This window comes from Scleropages formosus, chromosome 14 (genome assembly GCF_900964775.1).
Source record: "Scleropages formosus chromosome 14, fSclFor1.1, whole genome shotgun sequence".
Lineage (NCBI taxonomy): Eukaryota > Metazoa > Chordata > Actinopteri > Osteoglossiformes > Osteoglossidae > Scleropages > Scleropages formosus.
In genome coordinates this window covers 5,786,145-5,799,992 of record NC_041819.1, presented here as the reverse complement: position 1 = coordinate 5,799,992, position 13,848 = coordinate 5,786,145, and the positions used below count along the sequence as shown (strand labels likewise).

At 40.7% G+C, this 13,848-nt stretch overlaps 2 protein-coding genes across 2 annotated transcripts; both read right to left on the bottom strand.

The window, feature by feature from the left end:
* Positions 1-707: 707 nt before the first annotated feature.
* On the bottom strand, positions 708-2,198 carry LOC108920507 (thymosin beta-11-like). The gene is made up of 3 exons (XM_018729288.2): positions 2,122-2,198; positions 1,120-1,232; positions 708-906 (listed from the first exon to the last, which is right to left on the bottom strand). The coding sequence occupies exons 2-3, from the start codon at positions 1,217-1,219 to the stop codon at positions 872-874; spliced, it is 135 nt and encodes a 44-aa protein (XP_018584804.1). The 5' UTR covers positions 1,220-1,232; positions 2,122-2,198; the 3' UTR covers positions 708-871.
* An 8,031-nt stretch (positions 2,199-10,229) lies between these two features.
* LOC108920458 (toll-like receptor 7) lies at positions 10,230-13,755 on the bottom strand. Its single transcript, XM_029258147.1, has 2 exons — positions 13,750-13,755; positions 10,230-13,406 (listed from the first exon to the last, which is right to left on the bottom strand). Exons 1-2 carry the CDS (start codon positions 13,753-13,755, stop codon positions 10,230-10,232), a joined length of 3,183 nt encoding a protein of 1,060 aa, XP_029113980.1.
* Between the last annotated feature and the right edge of the window lie 93 nt (positions 13,756-13,848).

Sequence of the window (13,848 nt, the reverse complement as noted above, 5' to 3'; positions counted from 1 at the left end):
TCAAAGCAGAACTAGAAAAAGATGTATGTGAAATACGTAACTTAACATTTTAACCAAGTCAAGGCCAGTTTTGCAAGAGCTGACCCAGAAACATGGAGTGCAACACCACATGGGGAACACCCTGGACAGGACACCAATCCAGGGAAGATGAAATATTAATGCATCTTATGCAACACAGTACAGGTAAATTTCAGTGTTTGGATGCTAAAAATCCCATAAGGCTGCAAGCAAATATACATTTTAATGCACTATCTCTTTGTGCTGCTCTAGTCCTTAAAGAATCAGTAACTTTACCTGCATGACTTCTTGTGTCTAGGAAAATTAAATTCCATGACGATCCCACAACAAATCACAGGTTTTAAAACTTTATTTGCATATAAAAACAAATTGTTGTGCATTCCAAGAATTGAAATAATAATAATTAAAAAATGCCACTCGATTTGAAAGCATTTCACACGTCGCCTACAGCCACGCTCGGCTCTGGTGTGGAGAGCGTGGGTCCCGGCAGCGGTTGGTCACGCGCCCCGTTTCTTCCCGCGGTGCCATGCGGAAGTGGGAGTTGGGAGCAGACGGGAGGGAACGGAGAGCACCGGGACACAGGGATGAATAACAGGTCTGACACACATTGCCAGTCAGTAGTTTTCTTTTGTTGTTGCTAGGATTCTGGGAGGGAATGAGGAAGGTCTTTTTTTTTAAAAAAACTGATGGGGGGGGGGGGGGGATGGGCGGAGGTGCTGCACAGTCATCTGCTTTCGTCCAATCACAATGCAACTTAGGTTTGGGTTACAGAGTAATACAGCTTAAAAGGAGTGAAGGAGAAAGAAGGCAATGGTTGTGGAATGTACAGTGCGTGGTGGCAGCCGCTCGGCCTTCATGAAGAGCCTGCCTGCTTCTCCTGTTCGATTGCTGCACACACAAGACAGACAAAGACAGGGAGAACCAAGTGCATCAGGTCTCCAAAAAAGCATATTTCCATGCAAAAATTAGCAAACATTTTACAGTTTCATTCAAAGACAGTAAAGTGGGTATGCTTCAGGCGCATCTAAATTAGAACTGCTACGTGTGCAATTTGGAAACCTGTCATTTTAACATCTTCACTTTTTTTTGCTGCACTCTTACTTTCTTTCGAAGGCAAAGGATTTTTCTCCTGGGTCTCAGTCTTCTTCAGCTTGCTCTTGTCAAAGCTGGTGACCTCCTCCAGGTTGGGTTTGTCAGACATGATTGTAGGCTGTCTGGAGGCAATGAGAACAAGAGCATTTCCACGTAAGATCAAGTCACCCACACGTTGCCAGATGTCAGGTTTGGAAGAAAAGGGGATCAGAAGCCTGGTGTCAGTGATTGAGTGAGAGCTGACGGACCTGGTCAGGTTCCCAGTTCCCCAATTCACACCAGTTAAATAAGCCGGGGAACATGGGGAACCGCACCGAAACGCTACATCTCCACATTTGAGCCATGCTCATGCTGGCAATGCGGCACTGCCATTCATTGTCTCGCGACGCACGTCATCTTTTCAGGTGTATGGAGCGAAAAGTAGAATCTGGCTGCTTCGAGGGACTCGGAGACCGTTTATTGTTCCGCGCCAACAAAAAAGCGCGGCTGCAGCAGAAGGAGCCACCGCCCTGTCGAGCATCATCTCTCTTACACAGTCACAATCTGTCTTTCTCTCCCTCTCACACACACAGAGAGAGAGAGAGAGAGAGAGAGAGAGAGAGAGAGAGAGAGAGAGAGAGAGAGAGAGAGAGAGAGAGAGAGAGAGAGAGAGAGAGAGGCGACGCGACCCTGAAAAACGGGCTTTTTTTTTTTATCCCGGCCGCAGTACGGGGAAGGACCCAGGGGTTCTGAAGACCTCCACAGAAACTACACCAAGCCCTTCTCGAACTGATCGTGCAGGTTAATATTCCACGCTGCACCACAGATACGATGCGATGGCAACTAAAATAAAATACTATTGTATTATTTTTTTTTTGTTACATCAAACTATACTATGAACTCGATATTTGAAATAGGCAAATCCATTCCTCCGCTCCTGGCAGAGAAAGTTTCTGTGTTTCTATGCTATGCACAACAAATTGGCATTTAATTAAAAATAGAAGATGTGAAGAAATGCCCTTTGTCACTCACCAGAGTTGTTAGACGTCTCAAGAACTAAGCAACCTCGTGCAGCAGCGAACTGGCGCGGAGTGACGCGCGCAAGAAACATATACTCCGTTATATGCAAATGAGCGTCGTGACGTCACACCACACTACACCCTAAAAGGGACTAGTTCAGCTTTTATTGTATAAGACAAAATATATGTGTATATTAACAAATATCCCATCAAAATATTCACATATATCCAAGATTTCAGCTATTTCAAGTAATCTGTAAACACGTAACTGTGTGTGCTCGGTGTTTCAGAACTATGTCAATGACGCCATCTTGTGGTTGAACGCGGAAGTGAGCAGTTACCGCTGGTGTGGACAGTGTGTTGTTACGCGTGGCACTGGATGTTTGCGTCTTTACATTCTTTTGTGTAATGTGCAAAAATAAGGAAATAAAAACACCCCGTGAATTCTTAAATATAACTGTAGCCATTTAAAATAATGCAAAAAGCACAGTTTCGGGCCCTGTGAGTGAAGCAAAAAGACATAACTAAACATTTATTGGAAGAAGCTGCAACAAAAACACTTAAGGATATATTAATTATAGTCTACGGAACACTTCGAGCTAAGCCAAAAGACCTAGATGCGACCTTACAATAGGAGGAAACTTTATACCTGCAGAACATACTCCTTTGAAATACTTGAAATGTCCATGAGAGACTTCCCTGTCAGTGGTTGCACAATTGCTTATATTACCCATCATTCCCTCATGTTAATTACAAAATTTTGCATACGACCTGATTTGCATATACCATTTCACCTCCTCAGGGGTGCCCTTCCACAAGTGGGATGTGACAGTAATCTTCAAAAAAACATAATTTTTCCTTTCCTGATCCAGCTCCTTGTCAGGGTTGCCGGAGTCTCTATCTTATCATGGAATCACTAGGGGTGATTCAAGGGGGCGGAGTTGGGGGGGGAGGGGTTGGGGGAGGTATACCAGTCATCACAGATCATTTGTCCATACAGGGCAAAGTGCACAATGGATGGTGTCAATACTGAAACAGATCAGGGTTTTTTCTCAAGCTGACAAAACGTTTTTCTTGTCTCTGAACCAAACATTGTTGCGATTCATCAAAGTTTGCAATGACAGATAGCTATTCCTCACCCGCAGCAGAGTGTTGTCCCTGTCCTTCTGAGGTTCACAGTGAGGCCCACTTTCCAAAAGCTGACCCACCTCCTGTCTGCCTCGTGACTCAGATGTTCTCGCTTTTCACACATCATTCACCAAACACAGAGCTATGCGCTTCCACAGAGGACACTTGACATGAGTTACGGCGCTGACGCGTGGCCAAGGCAACTTCGTCTCCAGTGCCGTTAAATTATGATCAGTGCCACGCAGTTTGCAGCGTAATCCAGACACCGTCACAGTACAATGTAAAACAAAAAAGTTTTTTAATCACAAATTCATTGAATATATATGTTGACAGATATATGTAAATACAACAGAAATGAAACCTCAGTATCCCATCATACCCCTCCAGCTTCTGCTTCAGGCACTTTCATGGACTTCCCTCTTAGAAAAGCACTGAAGAATTATAAGAGCACTTACATGCACCTAACTTTCAATAAAATGTGCTTTTAATTGACAACATGCTTTGAAATGTAAATATACACTAGATGCACCTGGTCAGCGGAGGCGCTGGGAGCTCATAGGCATATTCAGTGGTAACTCCTCGGACCCTTGTCGCCTCCATCCAGTCTCTACCCTACACACACTAAAGCAGGATTATATTGTAACACACGCATACTCATAACTATAAGTAATTAGATATTGCATTGACCTCACTCTGTTTTAATCCTATTTTCCATTTAATGCAAGAGAGCTATTCGTTTTGTGAGGAAATTGTCAAGAGCTAAAGTAACTTCAGAGACTTTTGGCAAGTTTATCAAGAGGAACCAAAAAACGCAGATTCTGGGGTTTTAAGCTGTGTGAGGAAGCACATGCTTGGCAGGCACATTTCTCACACGCTAATATGGGAATACAATGTGTAAAGAGGAAGCAGCTAATTTTTTAATAAACAGAACATTGTAGGTAACCTCAGAGTGTCATTTACACGTTTGCTAATCCTAGATTACCCACTTTATGATACTCATGTGTTTGTGTCCTCCAACGCTGTATTCACTCCAAGATGTATATTTTTAAAAAAGCATAGATTGCAAGACTGTACTGAAAATATCTTTGCAGTGTACTGTTAACTATTTTTGTCAGTTTACCTGAAACATTGATAGCCATGTGAGAGTAAACCGATTATTATGAAGAAAGTGCTGAAAAGCCAAAAGAATTAATCATCCCATTCTCAGGTTATACAACTCATATGCTTGCAGTGCAGACTTTTTCCAGTAATTGTGTTTGCTTTTACGACTTTATGTTTTAATTGCATCCCTAATATCAAGTGCCCAGTGGCTGGTCACCAGTTTGTCCTTCACGTGGCAGTTCATCTAAACTATATCATGTGTTCAAAGGTTTATTGACTGGTGGATTTGTAAGATTGTATTTAATGTCTTATGCTACTTAAGATAACCATACCTGCAAGAGAAGAGGCATCATTCTGAATGAATACAAGTTTATTGAAACATTGTGTCAGGAGTGAAACAGACAGAACAATAATGCAATATGTAGTAAAAAAGGAAAATTTTCAGTAGTAACAAAAAAGCTTCTTTTTTCTATTACACTGCAGCACTGTATACTTATTACATAATAGAATCTAACAAAAAAAATCTAAATATGAAATGCCGAACTCTTTGAAGCTAATAAGCAACTGACTGAGCTGCTAAATGTTAAATAAAGGAGAACACGTTGCTCATGTCTAGCTATAACACTGCAGCGGTTTTAAATGACCAAACTGAACATGAAGGATGCTCTGGTTTCCATCCTACTGTGAGATTATGGGCAAGGTCTGGGCTCCACAGGCAGCAACTCTGGCAGCACCAGGGCTTACCTCCTATTTAGTGATGAAGTATCTGGCATATAGCTTAGTGTACATTGCCTGGTTGTCCATGATGATGGTGTTTCTCAGGCTCTGCCAGAACCAGTGCTCTGCCGATGGGTTCTTGGGCCATTCCAGTACACTTCGCCCGCACAGTCGCTTGCGTAGCCGGAGGAACAGTGAATGCTGTAGCACGGGCTCCAGGAGCAGCAGGACAATCACGTCAATGTTGTCGTCCAGCAGCCTCTGGTGGGCCAGGTAGACGGCCATCTTGAATATCCCACTCTGGACATAGGCCTCAGTCAGCACGAACACAGTTTTGCGGCTCTGCCTGATGCTCTGGGAGAGGCTATCAATGAAGGCGGTCCCAGGGGTCCAGTCTCGCTCTTCCAGACAAATGGGCAGAGCACTCTCTCCGCATTCCTCCAGCTGAACTCGGAGGTGGTTATGAACCCAGTCTGAGACAAGTGGGTCTTTGGTATCATATGTTACAAAGGCATCGTAGATATTCTCTTGTGATTTAAGATGATGATAGCCCTTTAACTTTGCTCTCCAGTAGTGAAGCATGTAGGATGCATCCCAGTAAAACAAATGAGTCATGATAGCTATGACCGTAAAGCAGACCACATAGCTGGCAGTAAAGAAGTAAATCAGGAATGCCACACTATTATTTACACACTGTTCAATGTCAAAGTGGATCACACCTTTGCCTTTCAACTCCTGTGGAATTTTACACAAGACTTCCGTAGCAAGGTAAGGAATATCAACATCATTTTTGTTTAACCAAAGGATAAACTCAAAAATATCACAGGTGCAACGGAATGGATTATTTTGTAGGAATAACTTCTCCAAGTAGTTTTCTGATCCAGACTGGAAAGTGGACTGATTAATAATGCTTAGTTTATTGCTACCGAGATTAAGTGTGGTAAGGCTTTTTGCATCTTTTAGAAAACCATCGGACAGCTGTGCTATTTTATTATTGCATAGTTTAAGTACGGTAAGACTATGGGTGATGGCAGAAAAATTTCCATGTACATAGGTCAAAAAATTATGGCTAAGATCCAGAACCTGAAGATTTTGAAACAGAGTCAGTTCATTCCACTCAAATGTTCTGAGAGCATTATGGCTTATACTTAGTTTAACTAATGACTGTGGTAAATTTTTATAGACCATCAAAGGTATCTTTTCAATTTCATTGTAAGATATGTCAAGATGTGTCAAGTTAACAAGGTATCTGAAAATTTCAAAATATGTATGATCTTTGTCTTTCCATAATTTTTTGAGGTTATTGTTCTGAAACATTAACTCCCGAAGAGAAGTGCTGTTCATTGTCTTGCTCGTTAAAGTGAAGATGTCGTTATGGCTCAAATTGAGTACTTTTAATTCAGGGAGGTTTGGTAGGAAGTTTAAGTTGTGCGTCACGCCAGACACACGAAAATAATGGGAATTGTAGCTGAGGTCCAAAACTTCCAGATGCTTCAATTCCTTAAAGGCATTGTCATAGGCCAAGTCTATCTTGTTACTGGAGAGATCCAGATACTTCAGGTATGGTAATGCTTTGAAATCAGTTCCGTTCAAAGCAGATGCAAAGCCATTATTTGAAAGGTTGAGGCAGGAAATGTTCCCAAAGCCTTCAAACTGGTGTGGTGAAATGAAAAATATATTGTTGGAGCTGAGATCCAGCACACGACCCTCATTAAAGCATTTGCGTTTGACAAGGAAGTGGCCTATGGAAAAATCGAAGTCTCCGGTGGTTGACTGGTACATCACTGGTGCTTGCTTGGACATGGGAATGTGGACACGGGAAAGGGAATGGCTCCCAGTCCACTGTGTTAATTCACCATTTTTTGGTACAGGATAAAGCCTATTCTCCGAAAGATATATAAGTTTCAAATGGGGAAATTTCTCAAACACAGAAGGCTTTGCATTAACAATGAAATTTGTCCCTAAGTTTAAAACAGTCAAGTTTGTGAGGTTATAAAGAGGAGCCAAGGTGAAAGATTTGATTTCCTTAAAAACATAACCTTCTATATGCAGATACTTAAGGGAAACCAGTTTGGAAAAACTGCTTGAAAGGTTAAGTGTTTCAGGGTACTTCTGCAGGGCATAGTTATAGGACAGATCGAGCTTCTCAAGATGTGGGAGGTGGCTCAAAAAACTGCCATCAGCTATAGCATCCATTAAGAAATTGAATGAGAGAAAAAGGGATTTCAGATTTGTCAAAGTTTCAAACCAACAACTATTCAGTACAGAAAGGGAGTTTCCTGCAAGATGCAACTGCTCTAATCTGACCAGTTTGGTGAAGGTGCGGGGGTGAATCTTAATGGATTTATTGGGACATGGGGTGCATGGATAAGGAGCATTGTTACATCTTGGACAGTTGCCCTGCAGGTCAAGAATTCTAAGATTAGTCAGGCCCTCAAAATCTTCTTCAGCAATTTGCTGTATTTTATTAGAATCCAAGAACAACGATTCTATTGAGTGTGGTAGTCTTTTTGGGACATGAGTTAAATTATTGTATGACAAACTCAGAACTTGCAAGTGAGTCAAAGCCAAGAAGCTGTCATTGTCAATTTGAAAAGTTCTGTTACAAGGCATCCAATAGTAACAGTTCTTTGTCAGATAGATTTGTGTGATGTTTTCTACCGCTGAGAAGCTTTCCTTTCTGATTGACCTTATCCTGTTGTTTTGTAGATACAGCACTTTCAGTCCGGGTGGGAGCTTTGCTGGTACATCTTCAAGCCAATTACCATCAAGTTTTAGCGCTTGTAAACCTGTCAAATTAAAGAAAGCACCCTCTGCAATGGACACTTCTTCATGTTTATTAACCCAGTTGAGATTGAGGGTTTTCAACTTGCTTAAGCCACAGAAGGCTTTCTTGGAAATGTTGGTGATTTTGTTTTCCTCGAGTTGAAGCTCGGTGGCATTATCCGTGATCCCGACGGGGACCTCTTGCAGGCCACGTTTCTCACAATGAAAGACAATGCTGCCGTTTTTTGCTGTTATATCACAAGGATTTGTCCTTGGAATCCAGCTGTACCTCACAGGCTCAAGCAGTGAGACACTGCAGTAAATTAGCCACAGCCTGAGCCAGCAGCTGAAAGGAGCCTGCAAAAACAATAGTTATTGTAGTCACTAAAGATTTTATCACACAGTCTGACAGTAGTTGCCATTTTTGGTAATTGCCTAATGGTATAAACTTTTGTACACTATATAAACAAATTAACATATACAATTTGGATTCCATCCATCCATCTATCTATCCATCGTTATCATTAACCACCTTTCCACTGCAATGTTGTGGTTGTCTGGAGACAATTCCTGAAGTATAGGGCATGAAGGACAGTACAGCTTTTCATGGATGCCAGTCCACTGCAGAGCAATCTGACAAACTCATTCAAACACACAGACACACAGAAGGGAAATTTAGAATCACAGATTGACCTAAGATACATCTTTGGACTGTGGCAGGAAACTGGAGCACACCAGGGAAAGGACATAAGGATAATATTCAGCTTTTGAGACAGACTCAACTTTGTTCAAACCCATACCCAAACACAGAGCATACAACAAAATCTGTATTGTAAATATTATATATACTACATTTATATAGCACACATTTATTATTGTAAGCGAATATTTGAAATCATTAAAACTATTTTTAATGGTCTGACACTTATGTAGATGACACTTGATCATAAACATAGACTAAAACACAGTTTCCCAACAATCCAACATAAATTATGCTTATATCTTCAACCTAAACTATAATTAATCTCATACAATTTTACCACCTTTTCAGCAGAGGAGATTGAAGTCGTTCAAGTGTGTTGGCTATCAAGAGGCAGCGAAACTTGAAACGGTCACCAGTGCAACTGTCACCAGTGAAATAATGAATACATTAAGAGCAGACAAATCATCACAGCGGAAAGCTATATCATAAAATCTTTCATGCTTACCATATTAATGCGATGACCACTGGTCTTCTTTATAAGTTGTATTTGTAGTGTAACTTCACTGCTTTTAATGCACAGGCACTAAAGCAAGCAGTTCCATATGTCGGAGGAGAAAGAGGAAGTTGACTGCTAAAGTATGTAGGGCTACTGCTACACTGACTCAGAGCTTATACTGTACCAACTAATCCCTCACCTGCACCAAAGTAGACATATGGCTTTTAATGCTGTGTTCCTAACGGAAGAATTTCATAAGACAACAAACTCAATGGGCTCCTTCCCATTTGCTTCCAGGTCTCTGTGTTAAACAAAAAAATTACTGGGGCACGTTTGCTTTTGTACTGCACTCGTGTCGCTTCTATTTGTAAGGAAGTTTTCTTGATTCACTTCTTCATTTTAAGTGCTGCAGTAATGAGTAATCGCTCATTTATTTTTATGACTAGAAACCAACTACATCTACAATGCTATTGTCGAACCAGAGATTGCTTTAATTTAATATATAAGATAACTGCAGAGTTAACAGACAAAATATTTCTAGTTAAGTGAACTGCAAATAAAATAAAAAGCTAGTGTAACAATTTTTTATTGTAAAAGAATTAGACTGTGGAAACAGTACTTCCTCACACCATGCACATTTTAGTTGTTTAAATCTACCAAGGGGAAGGTTGGGCACGTGAAATAATTATTACTCATATCCCAAAACTCTGATTCATTTCAACTTTTAAAAGTTAAATTTGTATAGCTTTTTAAAACAGTTTTCATTACTACTATAGAAAAGCATCACATTAAAAATTTATCAAATGTGTTGCTCAAATAAACTCTTTAATTGTTTATTTTATTACTACGCAGATAGGATAGGATAATACTTTAATCGTCCCTGCAGGGAAATTCACAATTCATAATATTACATATAAATGATGAAATATATACAATATAATGAAAAATAATGAAATATATACAAAAAAACATTTTTTCAAGTTGCTGGTTACACATATTATTTTAATTAAACAAATCGCAGATATTCCTTTTATCATATTTCATTCACTATGCTGAGGGAAAGTCTCTCCAATGTATGTCTTGCCTTCTGGGTATAACTTCCATCTCTGTTGTACAACACAAGCATGTTATTTTTCATATTTATTTTCCATCAAGCCTTTTCTGTCTTGTTACTGTACCCAGATACTTATTACTTACAGAATTTGCAGTTCTAAAGTGTCTCTTGAAAAAGTTGGCTGTATTGTTTATGACTTTCTGCAGCCAGTGCACTCCTGAGCCGGAACCAAAAGTAAGGTTGTGCTTGAGGGTTGGTGGGCCACTCCAGCACTGACTTCCTGTAAAGTCTTTTTCGCAGTCTCAGATATTTGGAGTATCGAGAGGGCTTCTCAAGGAAAATGATAATGATGACATCCGCTTTCTCATCCAGGAGGCGCTGGTGGGCCAGATAAAAAGCAGTCTTGAAAGTGCCACTCTGCAGGAACTTGTTGGTGAGGACAAATGCTGTCCTTGTGCTTTGCTGGATGCTCTGGGAGAGGCTCTCAATTAATGGGCAGCCGGGCATCCAGTCACGCTCCTCCAGGCACAGCTGCAAACAAGGCTGTCCTCGCTCCTCTAGGTGGACCCTTAACTCGTGTAGTACCCAGTCAGATACAGCAGGGTCTTTTATGTCATATACTATGAAGGCATCATAGATGGCACTTTGAGAGGACAGACGCTTGTAGCCATTGAGCTTGGCTATGCAGAAGTGGTAAATGTACCATACATCCCAGAGGAACAGATGGCTCGAGATAGAGAGAGTGAGAAGGCCAAGGACCAGAGAAGTAAGTAAGATATACAAAATAATGGAGAGTGAGTTGTGCTGGCAGGCCTGCAGGTCCAGGAAGATGATGCTTTGGCCTGCTTGGGTACCAGGTGCTGCACAAGTAACATCAGTTGCCAGTCTTGGGATGTTCACTGTAGTATGGTTAACCCACATGACAAATGAAATTGCCTTGCAAGTGCACATGAACTTGTTGCCATGAAGGAGGAGAACACTGAGGTTACTAACGGTATCATCCCCGAAAGTGGATTGTGCAATATATTGAATCTGATTGAAGCTGAGGTCCAGATATTTCAGGCTGAAGGCACCCTTCAGGAAATGCTGACTAAGCGTTGATATTTCATTCCTTCGTAAAATTAGTTTCACGAGAGTTTTGGTGCAGCTGGAAAGTTCATCTGGAACTGTTTTTATCATGTTCCCGCTAAGGTCTAAGACCTTCAAGTTACTCAGATTATTTAGCAATTTCCAGCTGAAGCTTTTCAGTTTATTGTTCCTTAAATAGAACTCAGAGAGCAATTCCGGCAAACCTGAAAAAACCTCCTTAGGGATGAAGTTTAAGTTATTACTGGAGATATCAAGATTTTTCAGGGAGGTTAAATTGCGAAAGATATTGACATATCTTATGTCACCATCTCTCCATAACATATCTAGACGGTTACCCTTAAACTCAAGACGCTCAAGGGAATGGCTCACCATCTCTGTGTTAGTAGAGGTGGAAATTTTATTGTGATTCATTAGGAGTATCCTTAACTTTGGTAAGTTTTTTGTGAAATTCAGCATATGAGTTACACCCTCAGAATCAAAATAATGATAATTATAACTAATGTCTAAAACAACCAAGTTTCTCAGTTCCTGGAATGCGGTAGAATAGAGCAAGTCCAGCCGATTGTATGAAAAATCAAGATATTGCAGGTTAGTCAGGTATATAAATTCAGAACCGTTCAGAGTCTGGCTCATAGCATTGCCTGAAAGATTAAGGCACCTGAGCTCACTGAGATTAAGAAATTTGGGATCTAGGTAGAATATATTGTTCCGACTGATATCCAGTGTTTTTCCGAATTTGCCGCACTGTTTTTTAGTAAATGGATTTAGCAAACCGGCTTCTTTTTCCCTGTATTTGCAGCTGCGAGCATATTCATCATACCGAAAATAGTGTATTTCTCTCACTTCCCCATTGTAATACAGGGGTGTTTTTACCATGGGAGAGACCTGTGAGAGCATCGAGGATACAGCAACTGCTACATGGTCACCATCAGAGGCAGATGAAGGACTAGATATTTTGTTGTCTGAAAGGTTTATAATATGAAAGCTCTTAAGTTCAGACAATATGTTAAGGTTAGCAATTTTAATAAAGTTAGTACCCAAGTCTATTATTTCAAGATGCTGGAGATCAAATAAAGGGTCAAGGTCCTCCCGTTTAAGTTCCTGGAAAACAAACCCTTTGATCCTGAAAACCTTCAATGATTTCAAATTGGAAAATGCCTTACTGAGGCTGAGTGAGTTTGGATATTTCATCATCTCGTAGTTAAAGGACAAGTCCAATTCCTGCAGGCTTAGTAGATTTGTGGGAAAGGTGGCAACTGCTATGTGTTTAGCCAAAAAATTGCTTGAGAGGTCTAATACTTCTAGTCCATCTATACCTTCAAACCACTGTGAAGGCACAGACTGGAGGGAGTTGCTGTGTAGGCGCAAAATCTTTAGTTTCCTCAGACTTCGAAAGGCATATTGATCAATATTGAGAGAAGAGAAGTTAGGACAGGGATCACATGGGAAAGGGGCATTTTGGCAACGTGGACAGTTTCCACTTAGATCAAGTATCTCCAGCTGTGTGAGATTTTGGAAATCTTTCTCAGTTACAATGTGGATGTTATTATTATAAAGATACAATTCCTTTAAAGTTGAAGGTAAATTGTGGGGAATGTAAGACAAATTGTTGGATTTGAGTGATAACAGAGTTAACTTCTTAAGGTGGAAGAAAGCTCCATCTTCAATATGGTAGGATCTGTTACAAGGATTTCGGTAGTAGCAATTTTGCCCAAAATAAAGAACCTCTATGCTGGTCAGTTCTGAGAGGTTCTCCTTGAAAATGGAATGGATGTGGTTTACCTCAAGGCTGAGCAGAGAGAGGCTCGGAGGGAGACCTCTAGGGATACTTGAGAGCTGATTCCCATCCAGATAAAGAGCCTTGAGTTTTTTCAGCTCCCAAAAAGTCCCATTTTCTATCGTAACACTCTGGGAGCACACACGATCCTTGGGCCCAATCTTGATGGGAACACAGTTGCAGCGCATATCAATCTCTGTGAGGTTTTCCAATCCCTGGAAGGAGTTTGGCTGGACCCGGGGGATGTGGTTAATTGTGAGGGTCAAGTTGGTTGCCTTCCTAGGGATTTCTTTAGGAACGTGTGTGAGCCCCCTCTCAGTACAGTCTACCATGACCCTGCTCTTGTTCCTTTCTTCAATAACATCACAGGGAAGGCTTTTCGGGTATTTGCTAGCAACTGTTAGCATGCAGATACAACAGAGGATGAGGACTGCAAGCACCTTTGTCTGAGGTGCACAATCCGTCACCTAGGAAGAAAGAAGTTTTAACTTCTCGTGACATATCTTTTACTGAGCAGATCTATTTCTTTCAAGTCAATATGTTTTGATATTAACCTCACACTGCCTTTGTATCTTATCCAATTTATCTTCTTATATAGATCTAACTTCCCATATCAACATAAACCTAAAGCAATGACAAAGTGCTTACAAAATCTGAAAACTCACATTCTGAAAGAAATCACTCCTAGATGAATAATCATAACTGCCCGTAAGGTCAACAAAAAAGGAAATGTGTTGCATAACCTTTTCTTCATACCATCTTACCCAACATTCTAGCATTTTTTTCAGTTATAGTGGAAATTGTACTTACCAACATGTTGAGAATGATGTGAACGAAATGAGGGATGGCCTTCACACCTGCGCACCAAGTGTAGGATTATGTCTTAATGATTCCACAAAGGATAGTTGA